The sequence below is a fragment of the Enoplosus armatus genome, chromosome 6 (assembly GCF_043641665.1).
Source record: "Enoplosus armatus isolate fEnoArm2 chromosome 6, fEnoArm2.hap1, whole genome shotgun sequence".
Taxonomy (NCBI): Eukaryota; Metazoa; Chordata; class Actinopteri; order Centrarchiformes; family Enoplosidae; genus Enoplosus; species Enoplosus armatus.
In genome coordinates this window covers 23675753-23698158 of record NC_092185.1, presented here as the reverse complement: position 1 = coordinate 23698158, position 22406 = coordinate 23675753, and the positions used below count along the sequence as shown (strand labels likewise).

General features: G+C 46.5%; 2 protein-coding genes across 5 annotated transcripts in view; both read left to right on the top strand.

Moving 5' to 3' along the window:
* The window catches only part of tead1a (TEA domain family member 1a), a 16905-nt gene extending 6177 nt beyond the window's left edge, over positions 1-10728 (top strand). Inside the window, exons 3-11 of one of the 3 annotated variants that reach the window (XM_070906946.1) lie at positions 1510-1572; positions 4283-4414; positions 4721-4770; positions 5238-5299; positions 6296-6423; positions 7319-7492; positions 9664-9804; positions 10130-10282; positions 10615-10728. In XM_070906946.1, the coding sequence (XP_070763047.1) occupies positions 1510-1572; positions 4283-4414; positions 4721-4770; positions 5238-5299; positions 6296-6423; positions 7319-7492; positions 9664-9804; positions 10130-10282; positions 10615-10728 (1017 nt within the window). Of the gene's footprint in view, positions 1-1509; positions 1573-4282; positions 4424-4720; positions 4771-5237; positions 5300-6295; positions 6424-7318; positions 7493-9663; positions 9805-10129; positions 10283-10614 lie in introns of all 3 variants that reach the window. The other 2 variants (XM_070906945.1, XM_070906947.1) reach the window with 2 other exon arrangements.
* A 9682-nt stretch (positions 10729-20410) lies between these two features.
* rassf10a (Ras association domain family member 10a) lies at positions 20411-21853 on the top strand. 2 transcript variants are annotated; one of them, XM_070908046.1, is made up of 2 exons: positions 20411-21390; positions 21439-21853. In XM_070908046.1, the coding sequence occupies exons 1-2, from the start codon at positions 20411-20413 to the stop codon at positions 21851-21853; spliced, it is 1395 nt and encodes a 464-aa protein (XP_070764147.1). The 2 variants fall into 2 exon arrangements, with proteins under 2 accessions (XP_070764147.1, XP_070764146.1); XM_070908045.1 differs by having other exon boundaries at positions 20411-21853.
* Positions 21854-22406: the final 553 nt, after the last annotated feature.

Genomic DNA, 22406 nt, shown 5'->3' with positions numbered 1-22406 from the left:
TGCGTACATTAGTTTAATGTTGCAGCTGGTAAAGGCTCAATCAATCAAGTCTTATCTTAACTCATGATAATACACCATGGTTTATTTGTAATGATCTGAATCCGTAAAGTCAGCCCTCAAATAAATAATAGTGGAGTAAAAAGTAGAAATATTTCCCTCTGAATTGCAGTGTAGTAGAAGTATGAAGTCAAGCACAGTACTTGGGTGATCATTTTAACAGAATTAAACAACGGATGACTCTTGTGACGCCACACCAGTTGTACCAGTATTGGCAGCGCACGAAGCATGCCACTGACTGCCGGCTTCTCTGCTGAGCATGATGTCCGCCCACGCTCTCTTCCAGTGTCGTCCCTCCGGCCTTTTAAGCTGTAATATCTGCACAGCTCGCAGACACGTGTGCCGGCCCTCTCTGCCCGTGCAGCCGGTGTCTGAACTAGAGCCTGGGTGACCTTTAACCTTTTTAAGGGCCGGGGCGTGTGGGAAAATGGTGTTCGTCAAAGGCTGCCACGAAACAGAAATATTCCAGAAACAGCATGAGAGCAGTCCGTATCTAGACTAACGGCATGTTGTTGACGGCCCAGGGATGGATTTTTATTGGCGTTATTGCGAATGTGGACGTGGTTTTGAATGAGGGGGTTCTTGCTTCTTACCTTTCCAAAACAGTTGCTCATGAATGCTTATTTTTCCTGCATGTTTTTTTAGTCATTCTGCACCATTGCGTATATTGTTACAGTACACAACAACCAAACGTGGCAGCGTCTTTGTGCTCCTAGAAAGGGTCGGGCGAAACAGTGAAGGTATTAGCTCTGCTAACTGGCGCCGGCAGCAGCTACACTAGCTAGCCTCGCAGTGTTAGCGGCCATATAAGCATGTTATTACTTTGCTGCCCATGAAGAGACACTTATACTGCCTGACACCGATGTCACTGACCGCTCGGCATTATGGGTGCTAATGGAGCCTTAGGGCCGTTCGTTTCGAAATGTACGAGAGGCTTTTGTGCTTTTCAGTAGTATGTTTCCTTAAAAGATCCAGTTTTGCCTTGGAAACACATTTGTTTTTGACAGAACACAGAGTGGCACCATCTGTGTGTCGTGTAATCTTACTATCCTAGTTCTTGGCCTGTGTTCCCAGGTGTCTTTTTGCTCTCTCAAAAGATGTGCATAGATGGGTCTATTCACTGTTGTCAGGGGAGTAGTGTGTGTGTGTGTACGTGTACCCTTCCAGTGTGGCAATAGTCCTTTCATAACCATGGCAACTCACTGTTTGGTCCTTCCTCCTCTCTCTTCTACCCTCCAACCCCCCCTCCCCCCTTTCCTCTCTCCTCTCCTCTTTCCTCTCTCCTCTCCTCTCCTCCCCTCTCCTCTTTCCTATCTCCTCTCCTCTCCTCTCCTCTTTCCTATCTCCTCTCCTCTCCTCTCCTCTCCTCTCCTCCCCTCTCCTCTTTCCTATCTCCTCTCCTCTCCTCTCCTCTCCTCCCCTCCCCTCCCCTCCCCTCCCCTCTCCTCTTAGGTATCCAGTCATATCCAGGTCTTAGCCAGAAGAAAATCCAGGGAGTTTCAATCCAAACTAAAGGTAAGGGGGTGGGAGAGGGGAGTCGTTTTCCATGACACACTGGTGCACTGGATTTTTTTAAAAAATTTCATTCATTTGGAATAAACGCAGCTGATGAGTGAGGATTAACACTGATGACCAGCATGGATGGAACAGGCAGGGAACAAAAGCGCCACCTACAGAAACTTAAACAGTCCTCACAGAAAGACGTCACAGTGTCCAAATACACCGACAAACAAGTGATCCCTGCGGAACGCCGTGCCGGAGATACTGCGGCAATTAGCACCATGAAAACCTCGAACACTGCCATCTAAGACGTTTCCCCTTCATGAATTAAGACCAAAAAAAGAGAGCAGTCCTGACTCCCGCGGAGGCATTGGGAATCATTTAACTATCTCGACTTCACCACGGAACGCACGGAAGCAATCTGAATTCAGTGTTTGTCCCCTGCTTGTTAACTTCTCTCCGTGGCCGGATGGATGCCTGTCACAGTGGCTCCGGTATCCTAGGCGTCTTAATTAGGCCTGCTAAGGTTTCCACCCCCTTTTCTCTCTCTTCTACCGGTCATTCTCGTCTATCCATACGTTCGTTCATTTGTTCTTCCTCCTCCTCCCTCTCCTCCCTCCTCTCAGTCTATGAATGTCTCCTCCTCCCCCTCTCCCCCTCTCTCTCTCTTTTTCTCCCCCACTGTTGGTTGTAATTAACTTCGCGTAAAGCAACAAAGGGGCGCTTGTTTCTCCCGAGAAGAGCAGTCGGAACTCCGAGTGGAAACAAAGCGAGGGCTGGATTGATGTTTGCCGTCATAAAAATAAATGACAGATGGCAGATTACAGCTCATAGCAAAGGTTATCAATCAATATAGATCCAACATACAGGATGCTGACATGTTACTGATGATGCTGTATATGTGCGCACGCTGTCTTCTTTACGATTACATTGGAAAACATTGTGTCATAAAAATGTGTCATTTAATCAAAGATATTACTAATTAAAGACATTACTAATTAAAGATATTACTGTGTAACGTGACAAATTCTGAAATGTATATAAAAGAGTGATCATAACCTAAATTGATCAGACCTCAGGGTTGACGGACATGTTGACATGATGGAACTGAATCAAAAAGGAAAAATGAGTGATCTGCCTCTGTAAAGACAATATTAATTACAGCTTTTTATTATAGATATAAATGGATCCTTATGCCCGCAGCTAATTACCATTTTCATTATCAATCGACGTGCGGATTTTTTTTATTTAAGAATTTCGCCACCCCGAGATATTCAGTTTCTGGTGATATAAAGCAGAGAAAAGCAGCAAATGTTCACATTTGAGGGGCTGAAACCAGGACACACCTCGCATTTTTTGGTCAAAAGACAAGTCTGTCGATATTTTATATGTTTCATATGGTCAGGTCAAGTATTGTGTGCGTATCCAAAGCCTTAAGTGCCACAGAGCTCCGCTGTCCACATCAATGAGCCACACGGTTAATGAAGATTTAGTCTCCGTCCTAAACATGTACTGTCCTGCTGCCCCAAATACTCACTAGGGCTCCAAATGTGTGTTGCTCCGCATCTGAAAATAGTCCCTCAACAAATGCACTATTTACTCCTGTTTGAGTAAAGTTTGCTAAAAAAAAAACAAAAAAAAAAACTACAGTGTTCAAGGAAATCATTTTATATATTTAGAAAAAAACAACAACTTTATATTTGCTTTTGGTCTTTTCATGGGATTTGTTGGCAATAAGGAAAATGTAGAATAACACCAGCCTTATCTTATCTTTCTAAATGACTTACATGATTTATAGATTATCAAAAAAAAAAGCAAGAAAAAAAAGCCCCTAATCATTAATAGAGCGTCTCAGCACTACACAGCATGGATTTGCTAATAGCACATCATAAACGCTGTACAGTCTCTCTGGCCGTTGATGTAAGAACCTTCCCCTGCTGTTGGGTTTCCCATTTAAACCAAAACAGGCGGGTTGGTCGTTTCAAAGAAATGAGTTCAGGTCAAGGATGTTATCAAACCCATATGGTTCCTGGTATTTAATATGAAAGTCCAGCATGATTCCCGTCTCAGTGTCTCCTATAATGTTATTACCTCCCCGAGGAGGAGAGATTTCTCTCAGCGCCAATTAACTTGAGTGAAGCTGCCAATTAGTGATTCTCCAGCTATTGCAGTGCCTCTAATTCCATTTCATTCAGCTGTTTTCTGCTCCGAGTTTCATGTTGCTTTGAGTCACAAATTCAGACGTACTGTAACTGTACATCTTCCGTATGGAACTTTCTAGCCCGAGGCAGCAGCCCGGATCGATGATGCTCACTGTGTTGAGTCTGCACGCTAACTGCTCACCGCTCACTGCTGTTGCTGCTATGACCACAGGCCGCTTCATGGCGGGACGTTTCTACTCAAATTGCTGTATGTTCATTTGTATAATCAGACAGTAGCAGGAGACGCCACTCACTGATCACAACCAGTCAGGCTAGGAGGAGCATGACAGCTGTTAAGACCCCCCCCCCCCCCCCCTCCCCACCCAGGTCTCCAGGACTGATCGCTCCAATTATTCTTCTTCATTTTGTGTCATTTCCTGCTTTTCATGGCTGAATGTGGAGCCCTCATGTTTGCTGTCAGTTTGGGTTTGGGTTGTGTAGGACCAGCATGGGAAGTGTATTCATGATGATGATGATGATGATGATGATGATGATGATGATGGTGTGTGTGTGTTGCTGTGCAGGACCAGAACGCCAAGGAGAAGGCTCTGCAGAGCATCTCCTCTATGTCCTCGGCTCAGATTGTCTCAGCCACCGCCATACACAGCAAGCTCCTGCCTGGAATAGTGCGGGCCAGCTTCCCGGGCAACGCACAGGTAACGTACGCACGCACGCACACACACGCGCACACACACACACGCGCACACACACACACACACTGTATTTATTCTCTTTAAATAGATATAGGAAACACAAGGACATGAATGATATTAATAATAATAATAAAGCTTTTTTTTTGTACAATCTGGTGACCACATATGCTCAGTTTTAAGCGCTGGTAGACACATACACACATATTCATACACACATTACATTGCATTCATGGTTTACAGCCTCAGTCCAGTGTATTAACGTGTGTGTGTGTGTGTGTGTGTGTGTGTGTGTGTGTGTTTTATTTTCAGCTGTGGCAGGGGATGATTCCTGGAGGACAGTCCAGCTCCACCACAGAAGAGTAAGCCACACTTGCCTTCATACACTCATGTCCGTCATGGCTATTCTAACTCTCCTGGTAGCCACTGGGCTAGTTAGTGATCTCCTCTTGTGATCCTTCAACCTTATTTATGAAGGAAGCATTTTGTAAAAGATATAATTGAGCAGGGAACCAACGTCCTCAATGCCGACTGGTTTTATTGTCTAAGTGAGTACCATATGCAGAGGACCCTTCTCGTTTCATTGCCAGCTGCTGTTACACGACCACGTGGTGATGATGGTAATGGCGGCAAATCGGGCCGGTACAGCGGTTACCGACGCTCTTGACCTCCGAGCTCCTGCTACTGTTCGTACAAGACACAGAACAGGAATCCTTTCTGTGTAATGTGGGTGCAATGTGACCGGCCCCACTGTGTCTCCTCTCCTTTCAGCCCACTCTAATGCTCTCCCGTCTGTCTGTCTGCCTGCCTGTCTTTCTGTTTCTCTCAGCATCAAGCCGTTCTCCCAGCAAGCCTACTCTGTGCAGACAGCGGGGACCACCACGATCTCAGGTGAGAGGGACGGCGGCACAATTATCCCCCTTTTCTGCCGAGTGAACAGGCGGTCCTCTCTCCCGCCATTTAGGCCACCGGCTCTCCACGGGGTGCTTTTTCACTCTGTGTGGGCGCCCGGGTCTGCGGTGCGCCCTGAGGTTTGCCTTGACAAGAGGTCAAAAGGAGGAGCAGGTGTCAGCGTAACTTTTTCTCACATGTATTGAACAACTGTCTTAAATGTTCAAGTAGAGCGGAAAATACAATATAAACACATTTTCACTCAGAAATTAGACATATTTCCTCTTCTTATTTTTTCTCTTAAGTTCGGGTGGATTTGGGTGGAAACTTGGCTGAACAGCAACGTCAGGTGGGAATCCGCCCTGCTTTTTAGCAAGCCAGTCGAAAGAACAACTTTGAAAATGCTCAAAGGTCAAAGCACTTTCCAGACATCAGACCAAAAAAAAAACAATTAGGAGAATTAAATGTTCAGTTAACACACAGCCCATTTTTGCCCTCGGGCTCACTAGTTTGGCCTATCCGGGCCACGTGGCCGACTGCGGGATGGGTCAACAAAAGCCGCTTGTCAGGAATTTAAGGAAGCGGCTTGTCATTTGACTCATCCGTATTGTTGATATTTCACAATGCATTCCTAACGGCCGCAGGGCTGTAAACTTTTCTCAAAGCGGGCGGCGGCAGCCACCGGCTACAATAGCGTGAAGCTAAATGGAGTGTGTGAGCTTTGATTCAGCACCCAAGAGATCTCCCCGCGGCCTCGTCATTGTTACGCCTTTACGTCTGCTTTTGTGGAGTGCTTTTCAACGCCGCAGCCGCTCCTCATTCAGGCTTTGTGCACGAGGCTCCGGTAAAGGCATAAATTTGGCCCGTTTGTGGCAAAGAATAACGCTAGCCTCGCTGCTAACCCTGTTAAATAGCACGATTGTACACGATGACAGTGGTGAAGTGAGGTTAAACAGAGCGTGTGTGTGTGTGTGTGTGTGTGTGTGTGTTGTCTAGGCTACGAGCCTCCCGCTGCAGCCCAAACACACAGAGAGCCGGCGTGGCAGGGTCGCTCCATCGGCACCACCAAACTACGACTGGTGGAGTTTTCATCTTTCCTGGAGACACAGAGGGACCAGGAGGCAGTGAGTTTACCCCCCCCCCCCCCCCACACACACACACACGCAGAGCACCAGTCTACAATAAGCACTCCCCATTGTCCGATAAACAGAGATGACAGATAACCCCACAGCAGAGAACAGCGTTAAAGCCCTTTGTGCGTATCCTAGTATGAAGAACCTTTGCAGAGCTCCATCTCTCTCTGCCCGCTCAGTCCATCTGTCACCCTGCCACATCGCGGACCCCGCCGTCATTTTTCCAGCTCGGGGCCCACAGACGGCTGCCGTTCATCTTGTTGCGTTCTGCGGTGACAGTTAAAAACCTCGAGCCGTTCGATGTTGACTTTGAAACCGGCTCTTTACAGTACCGTAAGCGAGGGCCTCGCAGGTAGCGTTCACATCACACCGCGAAGGTAATCGCATCGCTTAGCTTGGATAAGTGATTGTTTTTGGTTTTATCTGACCACTGCTGCGATCGTGATTTACAGTAGATTGCCAATATTTTCCAGGAAGTCCAGCCCCTGTATGGGTGGTATACAACATAGTAGTACACATGATGAGTTTATAATTACAAATCTACCTTGTTTCTATATATAAAAAAAAATTTGTAAAGAAGTAGAAAAGAAAGAAGAAGGTCAAATCCTAAGTGACCTTAGTGACTGTAGCTCAGATCCAGTAATACAGTTACAACAGTGTTTCATTCGACGTGATAAGTAGACACATTTGACAGTCGCTTAAAACTGTGACATTCTGACCTGTTAAGGCATTGATAATAATGTTGACACCAATCCCCCCCCCCGAGTTAAAGATGCCCTTCTTGTAAACAAACACAGTTATGTTTACATTCAGTGTTTAGACACATTCAGTTTCCTACCCCCGCCCCCCCCACCTTTGCCTAATTCAACCGTGTCCCTCCCCTCAGTACAACAAGCACCTGTTTGTGCACATCAGCCAGAGCAGCCCGAGCTACAGCGACCCCCTGCTGGAGTGCGTGGACATCAGGCAGATCTACGACAAGTTCCCCGAGAAGAAGGGCGGCCTCAAGGAGCTGTTTGGCAAGGGCCCGCAGAACGCTTTCTACCTGATCAAGTTCTGGGTGAGCACACGCGCGCGCTTCCTGTTCACTCGGTGGTTTGTTTTTCATTTCCTCTCTGCACCGGAGCCAGAGTACCGTCTTTGGCTTCTCATACCGTCTGCTAATTTCTTTTTCTTACTTTTGTTTTGGGAGTTCTTTTGGTCATCGATGAGCAGGGTTAGCTCGCACCCCTGTATTTTTCCACCCTGTGCCGTGCCTTTGTCTGCACTTACAGGTGTGTGTGTACGTGTGTGTGTGTGTGTTCTGTCTTTCCACCTGGGATATGGAGGTGGTGGGCTGATGAAAGCGCAGTCGCTTTGTTTGAACACCTGCTCACCTCCTGACTCACAGGTTGCTCTGTCTCCACCTGTGTGTGTGTGTGTGTGTGTGTGTGTGTGTGTGTGTGTGTGTGTGTGTGTGTGTGTGTGTGTGTGTGTGTGTGTGTGTGTGTGTGTGTCTTCCTCGGAGCAGCAGTACACCAAAGGGCTTTCAAAAATCCCGGCAACAGAATGCCCGCGATCACACGTTTGCTCATTTGTTTTCCATCAGAGTTGCGCTGACACTAAGTGTGACGGCTTTTGTTCGTCGGATCTTTCCAACTGATCTGGGACTTTAATCCTAGCTTCAGTTTTATGCTCACTTCAGACACCAGCATTACACTTGGCTACGACATAATGGATTCGCTTTCTCAATCCGATTTTTAAATGGTTAAGCGACTGACTGCTCCCCTGTTACTGTTGCAGTTTACACTCGCGGTGGCAGGTTCGCCTGCGGACGTGATGAAAGGCAAAAAGCCTGGGACACATTGATGTGAGACATACATGGACATATACACTAAATGGGGGGGGGGACAGAAGCCTGCGGGCCTGTGAGGTGGGTTCAGTATACAGTAAGCGTAGAAGTGATGAGATGTGATGTGTAGCATGGAAACAAAAAAAGGGACTGCGTGTGTGTGTGTGTGTGTGTGTGTGTGTGTGTTATGTAGAGAGCCTCCCCTCTGAATTTAATTAAAAAGCTCTCTGATCTGCCACAATGGAGCATGTTTCTGATAATCTGCTGCTTTAATAGAGCACAGTTTGATGTTTGCGTGTGTGAGCGAGTGGGTAACTTGGCACATGGTGTGTATTTGTATATGTGTGTGTGTGTGTGTGTGCGCGTCCTCAGCCCTGAGACACAGAGTGCTCCTTAGAGAACTCATTACAAACAGTACAAACTTCTGTCAGCCTGTAATCCAGGTGCAGCGTGTTCTCACTGCTCTGATTGAACAACTTCACTGACTCAAAGTTACACAAGAATAGTGTTTTTATTTTTATTTTTTTGCCCTCAAGTATTTTTAGAAGGCAGATGAGCAACTCACTATTTGTATGCATTTGCAGAAGTTCCTCTAAGCACAACCAAATCTGCCACCAAAGCTAATGATAAAAATTCCGATTTTAACAGGTCAGTGCACCTAAATTACAAACAAAACAGATTTGCGCTGAGACTTCTGCCTCCTTCCCAACACAACAACAGAATTTTGTTGGTGGTGGTGCTCACAGTCCTCAAGCAGTAAAGAAAAAGAAAAAAGGAACCATCTCATGCTGTGCGGCAAAAATTGTTTATTTTAAATGAAACGTTTTCAAAGATGCCAAAAAATGGCAAACATTTTCCATTTGAAATGGCTAAATTTGGGAAAATGATGCACAAGCCGTCTGTTCATGTCAAGTCAGTTTCATTAACGCAGCCCGATGTCACACATTTGCCTCGAAAACTCTGCACAGTGGACAGTCAGTGTGCACACAAAACTGGTGGGTGTAAGTGGCATATGCTTTTGTAATAACTTTGTAATTTAAAGCAAGAAAGAAAGTTAATGTGTATCATGTGTGATTTGGAATTGACAATGGCAATCTATATATATATATATATATCTTTATGTCAAATATGACCGTGCAGCAAGCGATGAGACAAACTGTGACTACTGACACATAATTTTGTCCCTTTACTTTATAAAAATCGAGGTACCGTTCCACATAATGAGGGGATCCAGCCAGCCTCATCCAGATGCTACAGACTCTGGCTCAGTGTCCGAGCAGCCAGCAGAGGGCACTGTCGGCTACCCTTTTGGTGGCAGAAAGCAGCCAGTGCCCCCCCTTTTTGCGTCTCTGCTGTCTCTAATGCTGTAGGTGGTAACGTGTTTGCTCTGTGGTTGCCAGGCGGACCTGAATCACAACATGCAGGACGACCCTGCGGCCTTCTACGGCGTCACCAGCCAATACGAGAGCTCGGAGAACATGACCATCACCTGCTCCACCAAGGTCTGCTCCTTCGGCAAGCAGGTGGTCGAGAAGGTGGAGGTGAGGGCCGATTCAAATTGTTGTCGTGTGCTCTGCCTCTGCACTTTTATCACTGAAATCAAACGAGCTAGCCCGCAGAAAGTGATGGGTTTTACACAGCTACTAAATTAAAGTCTAACAGTGGACACTTTGGTGGGACAAAGAAACAGGAGACACTCAAAGTCAAGTCCTCAGACTTGAGAGTCCTTTGTTCGCAGATCCTTCAGGAAACGGATGCTTGAAATCAAGTGTTGTTACAGAAAACCATGTTAATGAAGTGCTCGATTTAGGTTTATACATCCAGAAAGCTGTGTGACTTGTGACCCACCCCCCCCTTCTCCCCCAGACGGAGTACGCGAGGTTTGAGAACGGGCGCTTCGTCTACAGAATCAGTCGCTCTCCAATGTGTGAATACATGATCAACTTCATCCACAAGCTCAAACACCTCCCAGAGAAATACATGATGAACAGTGTGCTGGAGAACTTCACCATCCTACTGGTGAGGACACCTGTCAGTGTGTGTGTGTGTGTGTGTGTGTGTGTGTGTGTGTGTGTGTCTGTGTCAGTGTGTGTGTGTGTGTGTGTGTGTGTGTGTGTGTGTGTGTGTGTGTCTGTGTCTGTGTCAGTGTGTGTGTGTGTGTGTGTGTGTGTCTGTGTCAGTGTGTGTGTGTGTGTGTGTGTGTGTTAGTAGTAGTATGAATAAATGTATTTTTTGGTTTATCTAGATACATATTTAACATCAACATAATATTCAACGTTTTATTCATTCTTTCCTCTGTGTGTGTGTGTGTGTGTGTGTGTGTGTGTGTGTGTGTGTGTGTGTGTGTCCAGGTTGTGAGCAACAGAGACACTCAGGAGACCTTGCTGTGTATGGCGTGTGTGTTCGAGGTGTCCAACAGCGAACACGGAGCACAGCACCACATCTATCGACTCGTCAAGGAATAACACACACACACTTATACACACACACACACACATATGGCCTTTGCTTGGTGATTAATGGTGACATTGGAGGTAACAAAACTGAATTCTACAAAAGTGTCTTTCAGCCAAACAATCTGGGGAAAAAAAAAAAATCTTTCACTGCTGCTCGCGAAAAAACCCCCCCCATCACAGCAATAATGGGGTCATTTTTAATTAACACCAGATATGACACAGTATGCTGCAGAATCCTCCTCAACGGGAGCATTTCAACACGCAAATATTAACTCCAGCCTGAATATCAGACGCTCATTAGCTGCAGAGGCGGCGCAGCCATACACAACGCGCCAGAATCGACCCGGGCGGTTTTCCCAAGAACACCCCGACTCCGATACCGCCCGGAGACTCGCCGCGTCTCCTGTTAATTGGCTCCTCTCCCCCTCTTCCTCCCAGTGAATTCGTATTTTTGCCGCTCTGGTGATGGAAATGAAAGTGTTCTTTCTGTCATATGCTATTGGGGAAGGAAGAAGGGGGGAAAAAAAAGAAGAAAGAATGAAATCTCACAACTTTGCCCCCCCCCCCACGTGACAAAAGGTGTGTGCGTGTGTGTGTTATCTGCCCAGATAGTGACGAACACTGAAGGTCAGACCCTGTGTATCATCAATAACCAGAGAAGGAAATAACACTACTGCATTATCATATAGTACAGTATAGAGCTGTTTTTTGTTTTGTTTTTTTTGTACAGATAGCCACTGCAAATTGTGCGAGCTGCATTCTTGCACAAAAAAAATAAATAAAAAGAGGTTTGTCCCAAAGAAAAGAAATCAAATTTTTACCTTTTTGTAATGTTTTCTTTTAAGAAAAGAAAAAAAAGAAAAAGAAAAAAAAAAAGAAGAAAGATTAGCTTCTAAAACTTTGGGAAATTGTTTATTGATAGTAGCACATAGACTATATTTTAATTCCAGGAACACTATCTCAAATTTATGTTAATAAGAAAGTATAAGTGAAATTGAATAATTCAGGTACCTTAAAGTGACTCGTCATCATGATTAAATGAATACTTAAGCGCGTTACAGCTATAATCCTTAAGATTTCAGCAGCACTAACCCTGGGGGCAGGCGACTGCTTCACAATAAAAGCCACGCTGGGTTTCGTCAGTTGAATGCTCTTAATTTGAAGCAGCATCAGTAGGAAATGTTGGGTTAGCATTAGCGTTAGCGGTAACTCAATACAGCTGTGATGCGGCTGTAGGGGATTTGATAGGAGCAATTTGAATCCAGCGTGGGAATGGCAGACCCTGCCACTAACAATGACAGCTGCCAATTTTAATATATATACGGAATGGCTATTGCTGTAAAAAAAGAAAAAAATAAAGAAAGCCCATAAAAAAAGTTTTAAAAAAGTTTGATTTCAAGAAAATCTTAAGGATTATACTTTCAATATTACATGTATTGTGGTCAGTCCATTGGGAAGCACTGTGACTCTTTAAAACTATACAACGTCATTCATAGTTTTCAAACCCGCGGTTTTGCCGACCAGGTTTCACTTTGCAAACTTCAACGTAGCTTAGTTCAACATTCTTGCACCAGCTAACTCGAGCTTTAAAATGGCATGTTATTACGTCCATGTTCAAATTGAAGATTGCCCCGGCCCAGAAGGCTAGGCACCTGTTTTTTTGTTTTTTTTTTCATTGTGCGAGTCGGGGCAGCGCTCTCAGCGCTCGTTTTTAACTTTTAGAGGACATCAAAATAGTTAAAGACACAGTTCCCTTTAATCGATCCACGACTGGTTTCTTCCAGCTCGATATTATATCAGAATTAAAGTCATTTATGAGTCAAAAACCAAAAACTGTTGATGAAGTGTACTGTAGCAGGTGGTTCGTCTGTGTCATGCTCCGCAGCATGAAGTGCCTTTCGTTGGGAACAGCAGTGGACATTTTAATCAGTTTTACGTGAGTCCAGATAATTTGGTGTTGTAGATGGTGTATAGACGGGCATATTTAGGCATGACATGCTCCAGTTTTCAGTGTCTGTGGGCTAATTATCCAAACTCCATATTTAATGGCTGTTTCTTGTCGTAGTTTGTAGACGGTCAGCGCTGAACCATCCTGAAGAACCTTAACTGCATTTCCCACAGGATGTTAGTGAGTCACGTTCACATGTTTATCTCGCGGCAGCATTTACATGTATTCGCGTTTGTGCATTACATGTGTGTGTGTGTGTGTGTGTGTGTGTGTGTGTGATAGGTTCATGTTAAAACAGCTTGCACACTAGGTATCGTCTGGTGCCTCATTTATAAAATGCGACTCGGGCTTGACGCTGTAACATATTTGAAAAAGACCTGGGCCGTCATTGACCGTAGAAAGGATCAAATCTGGTTGCGAGTCCTTATTGGTGATGGTGTTTTCATTGTGGGTTATTCACCTTGTTCACCTTCTTGCCGAGAGTTAGACGAGAAGATTGATACCACTTTCAAGTTGGGTAAGTATGACGCCGGAGCCATGACACTGTCAGTTTAGCTTAGCTTAGCATGAAGGCTGGAAACAGCTAGTCTCGCTCTGTCCAAAAGTGACAAAATCCACCTACCAGCGCCTCTAAAACTCACTGATCAACATGTTTTTTTTGTCAAAACAACAAGTTGTGGTTTACCAGAAGTTACTGTGCAAGAAATACTCCTGCATTGAAACGCTCATTTTTACACATTGGTGTTTGTATGGATTAAACAAGCTGGGCATAATAGCTGCCGGATTATTATTTTTTCCCGGTTTCCAGTCTTCCTGCTAAACTGAGCTAACCGGCTGCCGGCTGCAGCTCCATATGTACCCTCCCATCATGAGAGTGGTATCAACCTTCTCATCTAACTCTCGGCAAGAAAGCGAAGGAAGCGTCAAACTGTTTCTTCAAAACGGAATGAAGACTACAATTAGCATCCCACGTGGCCAGAAAAAAAAATTCATATATAACTTACTTACTCAACAAAGTTAGCCGGATAACTCAGTGAACCTGCGTCTTGAAACAGACCCAGACCTCCTTTTGGGTGGTCGGCAGAGAGTTAAGACACATTTTCCTCATTTGCAAATGTCTTTGATCGTGTATACTCGGTATGTCCATCACGTACACTGACAAAGACCAAAAAAACAACCCCCACCAAACTGACGTGCGGAGGCCCAGAGCCTTTTTTTTTTTTAAACATACTGTAACATACAGTACGCTGATTAACACAGTGCCAAGACTCACCGGGTTGTGTTTCCTGTGGCCAGCTGGGATGCTATGTGGTGTCCAGAGTACCCAGTATCTTACAGAGAAAACAGAGCCATCTTTAGATTTGCCATTGTCCAAAACCACTGTATTTTGACTCTCTCACAAAAGACTCCTTTGAGTGTCTCTCAGGGTCACAGCCACCCCCCACCCCACCCCACCCCCAGACTGCTGGACCTTCACTGCAGAGCACCGAGACACATAACATGCACATGACAACCTAAACGCACGGCCACAGAGGGGCTGGTTTTGCAATAATGGCCCTCTGTCTGGACATTATCTCCCACCTGCTTACCAAAGACGGTCAATCACGTGACACAACATATAGAGGGAAATGGATTTATTACAAGCTAGCTTACAAGCTTCTGCCAAAAAGTGTCAGGGAAAAGGACTCTCAACCTAGAAACAGTAAAACCGCACAGATAAATACAACAATATCAACAAAAAGTGAGACGCGTTTTAATTGGACCTCATCAAACATGGACCCCTCTCATCAGCTCGGTTGGCAGACTTAAGAAGCCCTGTAGGAGAAGGTCACTGGAAACTGTGATTTATCAGAATGCCCTAAATGTCCAACTTTACAAGGACCACGCATGTCCGCCCATCATGACCAACTACAGGAAGGAAGCGCTCGCTCTCATACAGCCACACTAACAGCAGTGTGTACGCGGCGCCTACAGGTCGTCGAAAAGGTTTCAGCGAGCTGCCGAGTGTCTGAATCACCGTCGTCCGCGTCGTTAATGTCGTATGTGCAAGTTGGACATCGCTCCTCTTTTCCGAAACCACGCGTGGCACAGAGATCCCGTCTGTAATCAATCCCGAAATGGCCTTGAATCTTTTCGCTCCGGTGCGCGCGCAGCACACCTGCGTGCACGTGCGCGCTGAGGGTTTTTGATAAGGTGCTTTGTATAAAGGTGACAATAACGTTTATTACAGATGTTGTGTATATCTTTGATATTCTAATGTTTATCCTATTTTGCGAAGAAGAGAGTACATTTAGGAAAATCCAGGAGCTGGTAATGTGTGTGTATTGGTACTGCACAGGGTCTGATCTTTGCTTTGTAACCCCTCCCCCCCCCACCTCATGGCTAAAAGTATGTTAGATATTTTCTAGCTTTGTAGAGACTTTGTACGCATATGCTATTCAGTTTAAATAAATGGTCAGTTCCAAACTGTGCTCCGGGGTTTTGTCTTTACTCACTAGTCCACATTAACAATGATGTCCAGAGTCAACTGATAAAATGGATCTTTGTTATATTTTATTCAAATTATATATATATATTATCTCCCTATCATATAAATTGTCCCCACTTGACCAGATTTTTACAGTTAGGGGCAGTAAGTGGACCTTCATGTACAGTCTTTCTCAGTTGCTTAGGCACATTCTTCTGAAACAAGTACCACGTCAGTTCTGCACAAGGGTGTAGGTTTGATTATACATTTCGCAAAAAAAAAAACAAATTGGGGATTTTTTCTGTTGCATTTCCTGAAATACTTAACTATATATTATGACTACATTTGTCCAGCTTTGGTCTTTCACATGGGATCGATTGTTTTTTTTTAACAATTACATCAGAAGGATGTGCTGATACCTGTAGTGACAACCACCAAGTGATACACCCTGACTTAAAAAGACAAAAGGCCGCTCTGTTCATGCGCTTAGAACGAGCGACGGGAGAATCTGGCTTAAAACGGCGCTCAGATCAGAAGGACGTGCTGTCGGAGCGAAACATTCTTACCTGTCCACTCCTCTTTTCTGTCCCGGCCTGGCCCGGGGCTTTCTCTCTGTCCTCTCCTGACTCTCCCTGACGTCTGTGTCAACAACAAAGCCACATGAAAATGAATGGAACTCCTGATTTGCAGCACAACAGTAGATAATGAGGTAACTGGCATTTTTACCACATTCACAGCTACTTACGTATTACCAAGAAATAAGACCTTATGTCTCTACAATGTTAACTACAGTAAGCTTGTAGCCTCACAGATGGGATTTCAATCCTGGAAGAAAGACAGATGCTCCTCATGTTTAGTATCATGCCGCCATGAGAAGAACAAGAACAGTTAATGTTGGCCAAGTCAAAAGCAATAGCACAGAATCACCCTGCAGCACAGCCTTGTCACAAATACATTAATATTAGCCAAGTGTACTAGCTTCTACTATAACGTTAATATGCCTAACTATTTGTACATTGCTCACCTTAGCAGGACTATTACAGTTCCTGGTCTGTACTTGGACACATATGCAATTAATGTCAAATTAGAGGTGGGGACAATTTTAGGTAATCAGAAAAGTGGTCGAGATAAAGTCAACAAGTTCATCGCTGCCCCCAAAATTCTTGAGGAACCGTGTCACAATGATGGAAGACAAATACACAATTCCTTAAAGGAGTTTATCACCGACTATTGCATAAAGTAACCCAATAACACAGTTGAACATCCTCCACAGCCAAGGGACTAAACTCCTGTCATACAAACACCAGTTCCAACAGGTTTCTAAGCCCAGTTTGTACCAAATGAGGGTCGGACCAGCTGCATGTCTCCTGACATAAAGGTGGAGCAGCTTCTGCAAATGGCCAGTTGACTGACGGCGCGGCAGCTGCATTAAGTCCGTGGGTCACAGTGCCCCCCTGTACCTGACGGAGCTGTCGAGGTGGGCTTCGACCCCGGCCACGGTCAGATTGGCGGCGGATTGGGAAAGGTGGGAGCCACAAAACCGCAAGCATTTGAAAGCAGCACACAGTGTTGAAAGCTGTGTTGACACTGAGTGAAACTGAGAAAAACAGTGTAAACGCCTTTGAGAAGTGATGTGTTGCAGGGAGATCACTGAAAACATGAGACGTTTCCTTTTCAAAGGTTGTGGCAAACATTTTGCATGTGAGCTCAACACTAAACACATCATACAGTTCATCAGAGAGGCAGCGTAATCCACTTTCAGCACTGAGAGTACCCTGAATGCATCACCTGGTCAACCGAGGGGAATCATACTTACACTTACTGAATCACGCGTGGAAGCAAATAAGGGCTGCTTTTGAGAAATTCAGCGTTTTGGGAATCATCATTTCATTTGAAAGCGACTGAGAGAGCTGCAAGACTGTTGCCTCATGTGACTCCAACGGTGTAGTTCTCCTTGTGAACACCAGAGGGCGCCATACCCAAAGAATTCAACCCAAAGCTCCACCGCGGCAGCTACATTTCCATTAATGGCACAATGAACTTAAAACACTGCTTTCATGCATAGATTTGCATAAACAGCCCCAACCATTCATATTAATTTGCCATTAAGGTAATGGAATCATTATTACCTCGCAGCGGATTTGATGGATTGCACCTCTGCGCCACACTAGATGGGACTTTTCAATCACAAAAGGGCTTGCCACACAACCAAAGGACTCGGATGCAAAGACAACTAGGCCAAACATAGTTGGACTCCACGCCTCTCACGTCCAATAATAAGCCTGCAGGTCAGGGAGACGCGGGGACCTCGCAGGAAATGAGACCAAAGATAAGAAACAGGCCTCTGCTATCTCACATCCCAGACGTGGCGGGACAATAATCTTCATCCAGATCTGGCGGGTTTGTAATGCACGCTCTGAATGGGGTGTGCACACACTGCTGTGTCTGGGTATGTGTGTGTGTGTGTGTGTGTGTGTTCACACATTCCCAGATGTTTTTTCCAAGCAGTTTGTATTTTACCAACAAACCCGACCTGATGAGTCTCTCTGAGCTAATGGTGGGCTGGTGGGGATGAACACTTGCCATTAATGCACTGTTCTCTCACACACACACACACACACACACACACACACACACACACACACACACACACACACACACACACACAGAAAAACCCTCTTAATGCATTTAAATCCCTTTATGAGTTTCATCCACCATATTGTGGCCTGAAATAGTTGGAGGAGGCGATTACGGGGGTCGGACAGCATGTGCGGCGTGTAATAGATGGCTCTCCCTCTGCTTTCTGCTCGGCCCAGCTGAGCTTCATCACGCCGAGACTCGGCTCAGCCGCGTGGGGGTCACGAAGATGAAACTGTGCGACAACGCACGCCGGGGTGGAACTCCGCTGAGTAAGCAGAGCTTCGTCTGTGTTTTAGCTGCGGCCTGTGGTTCTTCTCGGCTGGTGACCTGGACTCATTAGTCCTAGTTTGTGCGGGACATCAGGGGGGAAAAAAACAAACTATTGTACTGAGAATGTGAGACACACGAAGAGACATGTTTACACGCAGTGATGGAGGAAGCACTGTGCTCTCCTCACCGGCTTCGGCAACATACAGAGAATCTGCTTGCGCATGTCGCCTGCAGCTGCAGTCAAATCTGACTCATGTTAAACGTTACAGGGAAATTAAAAGCTTCTTAGGTGCTTCAATGTAAAAATACTTTATTCCACGTAGAAGTGCTGCATTCAAATTCATGAGGACGAATCGGAATGCAGAATGGTCCCTTTCACTGGTGTATATAAATATGACACCAGTGAAAGGGACCATTCTGCAGTTATAGTTAAGTTCGTCCTCTTGAATTTAGTGTTATATTCATGAGGATTTTCATGTTATACTGGTGTTATATATATATATATATATATATATATATATATACAGTGCTTAACAAATTCATTAGACCACCTGTCATAAAAATGAGAAAACACAAATATTTTAGAAATTTGTCAAAAACATGTTTCAAACTAAAAATTGTGTTGTTATTTATCAGGCAAATAACAAAGTGGAACAACTAAATAGTCCTTATTCACATATATTAACCAAAAATCCGAATATCTTGTATGACCTCCTTTGGCCCTGATAACAGCTTGCATTCTTGCAGCCACTAAAACAAATGTTTCTGTTCAGGAATGCAAGTAAATAACTGTGATTTGGCATCTCAATCAAAAAATAATAACGTGCTTTATTATTTTGTCCTGCTTTGTTGTAAAACAGTAAATTTGAGAATTCATGGATAACAACAAGAATTCTATTTTAGCATTAAAGATATCATCTTGATTAAAGAGCTTGGCTTGCACATACTGGTGGATTAACCATTACATCAAATCAAGACATCAAATATTTTGGTCATCAGCAATACTGTTCATTTAGGGCAGCGGGGGCAAACACCTCACACTGGGTGGGGGTCTAATACATTTGTTAAGCACCAGTGAAAGGGACCATTCTGCTTGTAAATAGGTATCTTTACATCGAAGCACCTACTAAAAGCTTTTATATTCTCTATAACGTTTTGTGTGATTCATTATTGGATTGGCCGGCTGTCAGTGACGCAGTGTGAGCAGCATTTTAATCGAGGGGGAGCCGATTTTTAATTATACTACTTTATAGACCGGTTGGGTACTTTCATCTCAAGTTGGTAAAAGTTGATCCTTGTTGATCAGATCTCCTGACCCAGCACGAACCCCGCCGACCTCTGGGTTCTGGGTCGCTTGGCTCGTTCCCAGGGTCAAGACTGAGCGCCGTGGAGCTGCATTTCAGCCAACCAAGCAGCTCAAACGTGCAACCAAATCTTGAGACTTGAGACTTGATCAGGTCTGTCTCATCAGAGTCATTGTTTTTTACTCTGTGAAGCGCTCTGGGTATGAAATGTGGCCTAAATTCTGCACGAAAAGCCATCATATCCCGAGTGAGTGGGTGTCAGACGCATGGAGTGGAGTGTCTTTAACCTTGGGGACCTTGTCTAAACATCAAACGGATGGTTTGAGTGTGGAAATGGCAGATTAAAAGCAGAAAAACTGGCAGGAGGGAGATTACCGAGCAGATTAACGTGGACGCACGAGCTTTGCGAACAAACTCTCTCATTGTAAAAAAAAAAAAAAGAAGAAATCTTCACGCTCACATCAAGACCGCCGCGTGTCAGTCCAGGTTTCCCTGTGCAGGAGAGGTGTGTGTGTGTGTGTGTGTGTGTGTGTGTGTGACAGAGAGAGAGAGAGAGAGAGAGAGAGAGAGAGACAGAGAGAGGGGGGGGGGGGGCGGGGGGGCAGGGAGGCGTGTCCCAGCCGTTACAGCTCCCTCCTGTTTGCTCCCACACGCAGCACAGCAGCCCGTCCTGACGCAAGGACGCGCCTCCCCTCGTCTCCTCTCCGGAGCAGCCGCGCGGGGCTGAGATCAATCTGCCGGGGAGAGAGGGACGAGGTCCCGGCAGGCAGTCCGGGAGCAGACCACAGGAGGGGGACACGAACGGATGTCACTTTTCCGAAGAGACAAGCCTGACGAGTCCTGACGAGGTTTCATGTGGGGACTTCTGAGCGCGTTTAAAGAGGGAGCTGATCCGCAGGGAGCGGAGCTTCTGGATCAGTGTTTTGCTTCAGTTTCTCCTCTACAGGCCAAGTTTAAGTCCGCTTCAGATGTGGGCAGAAACCTGAAGGCTACTTTGGTCTGAGTTGCCACAAACAGACGGACACGTTGTAGAAACTTTCTGCGCTCGGAGTTGAGCCGGAGATGGAGCCGGAGGAGGGGAAGATCTCCGTGTGGGTCTGCCGGGAGGAGAAGCTGGTCTCCGGGCTGACGAAGCGAACCACCTGCGCCGACGTGGTCAAAGTCCTGCTGGAGGACCAGAACCTGCAGCAGGGCGCCTCGGCGGCGATGCTGTCCGGCTCCCCGCAGTCCTACTGCGTGGTGGAGAAATGGAGAGGCTTCGAGAGGATTTTACCCAACAAGACCAAAATCCTCCGGCTGTGGAGCGCCTGGGGGGACGAGCAGGAGAATGTCCGCTTCGTCCTGGTGAAGAACGAGGCTTCGCTGCCCAACAACGGGCCCCGCAGCGCCGAGGCCCGGGTGGTCCAGAGCCGGGAGAGCGGCGGTCCGGGCGGGATGCTCAAGGGCACCGCCAAAACCTGCTGGACCGCCGCGGCCGCCGCCGCCAACCTGTCCCAGGAGAAACAGAGGCGCATAGTCAGGAAGGCTTTCAGGAAGTTGGATAAGATGAACAAAAAGAAAGAGCAGTCTGCTCCTAAAGATAAGGGCTCCGTGGAGAAGATGGAGACGCTGGTTCACCTGGTGATCTCCCAGGACCACACCATCCGCCAGCAGATCCAGAGGATCAAGGAGCTGGACCGGGAGATCGAGCGGTACGAGGCCAAAGTGCACTTCGACCGCATCAAGAGACACGGGGTGAACTATGTGCAGGACACATACATGGTGGACTCCTCCTCGGAGGGTCCCGCTCCTTCGGACTGTAAGCGCAAAGCGGAGCGGCAGGACGCGCGGTGCACGGCGGAGGCGCTCGCGCAGTTCGAGGAGTACGCGCGCCGGTGCGAGGAGGTGGTGCGGCTGCAGGAGGAGCTGACGGAGCGCGAGGCGCTCGTGGAGAGCATCACCGGGGAGATCCAGGAGGAGCTCAACCGGCGGTGGATGAAGCGGCGGCGGGAGGAGAGAGGCGCGGAGGCGGCGAGGGACACAGACGGCGTCGCGGAGGATGCGTGCCTGGCCGCGTCTGCCCCTCCAGCTGTGGAAGCAGATGTGGAAAGTTCGTCCGAGAACGAGCTCTCGCTGGAGGAGGAGAGGATCAAAACGCAGCTGGACACCAGTCTGTACATCGGCCTGCGGCTGAAGACGGACCTGGACGCCATCAGGGGGGACTTGGACCTGAGTCTGGCACTCTGGGAGACCAAGGAGAGTGAACTTCTGGACCTACTGGCCAAAGTGGAGACCATGGAGATAGAGCAAGTGGACGACGCGCTGACCGATGACGGTCAGGCAGAGCTGGGCGCAGTGAGCGCTGAGGCCGAGCCGGCGTCAGCAGAGAAGAGCAGCGGCTGGGTGGAGCAGGCCAGAGGTCTGTCCAAGGCCTGCAATACAAACGATGAGGACTCGGACACGGGCCTGAGCTCCATGCACAGCCAGGACTCTGACAACCCGCCTGTGTGCGAGTCTCTGGTGTAGACTCACTTTGTTTGGAAGCATGTTGGACTTTTATGCAATTCAAAGCCACAAACTCAGGGGCAGAGAATCAGTGTTGGCAATACTGGGAGACGTTCTTCCCTACCCAAAATGCACCTCAGTACGGACACTGTCATTCTATAGCAATAATTCCTGTATGTAGTTGCACAATAAGCTAGGAGGGACGGCACGCTCAGAGAGCTTGGATGGGCCACGCTGCTCCATAGCTGACCTTTGACCTCCGCGAGGAGAGTCAACAGAGTACCACTTATTAAGAGAGGTAGCCTTAGAGGAGTATTATAGTAAGCCACTTATAACCTGTAGTCTTCAAACTAACTTTAAGGTGAACTTGATCACAGGTTTACAAAGCGTTAATAAGAGCTTGCTTCTCGTCAGGACGACTTTTTGCTGAAGAGGCCGAAAGACGAGGCCGAGCGTCGTTTCCCGAGGCACTCTGTGAGTGGGCCTAATGGCCACAAACAGACAGGTTTCCTTTAAAAAGGTCATCGTCAAGCGTCCCTTAATGCACAGTCAGGTCGGCTACAAACACGCTACG

Coding starts and splice junctions, on each gene's coding strand:
- rassf10a (XM_070908045.1), top strand. CDS start 20,411: ATGGAGCCGGAGGAGGGGAAGATCTCCGTGTGGGTCTGCCGGGAGGAG.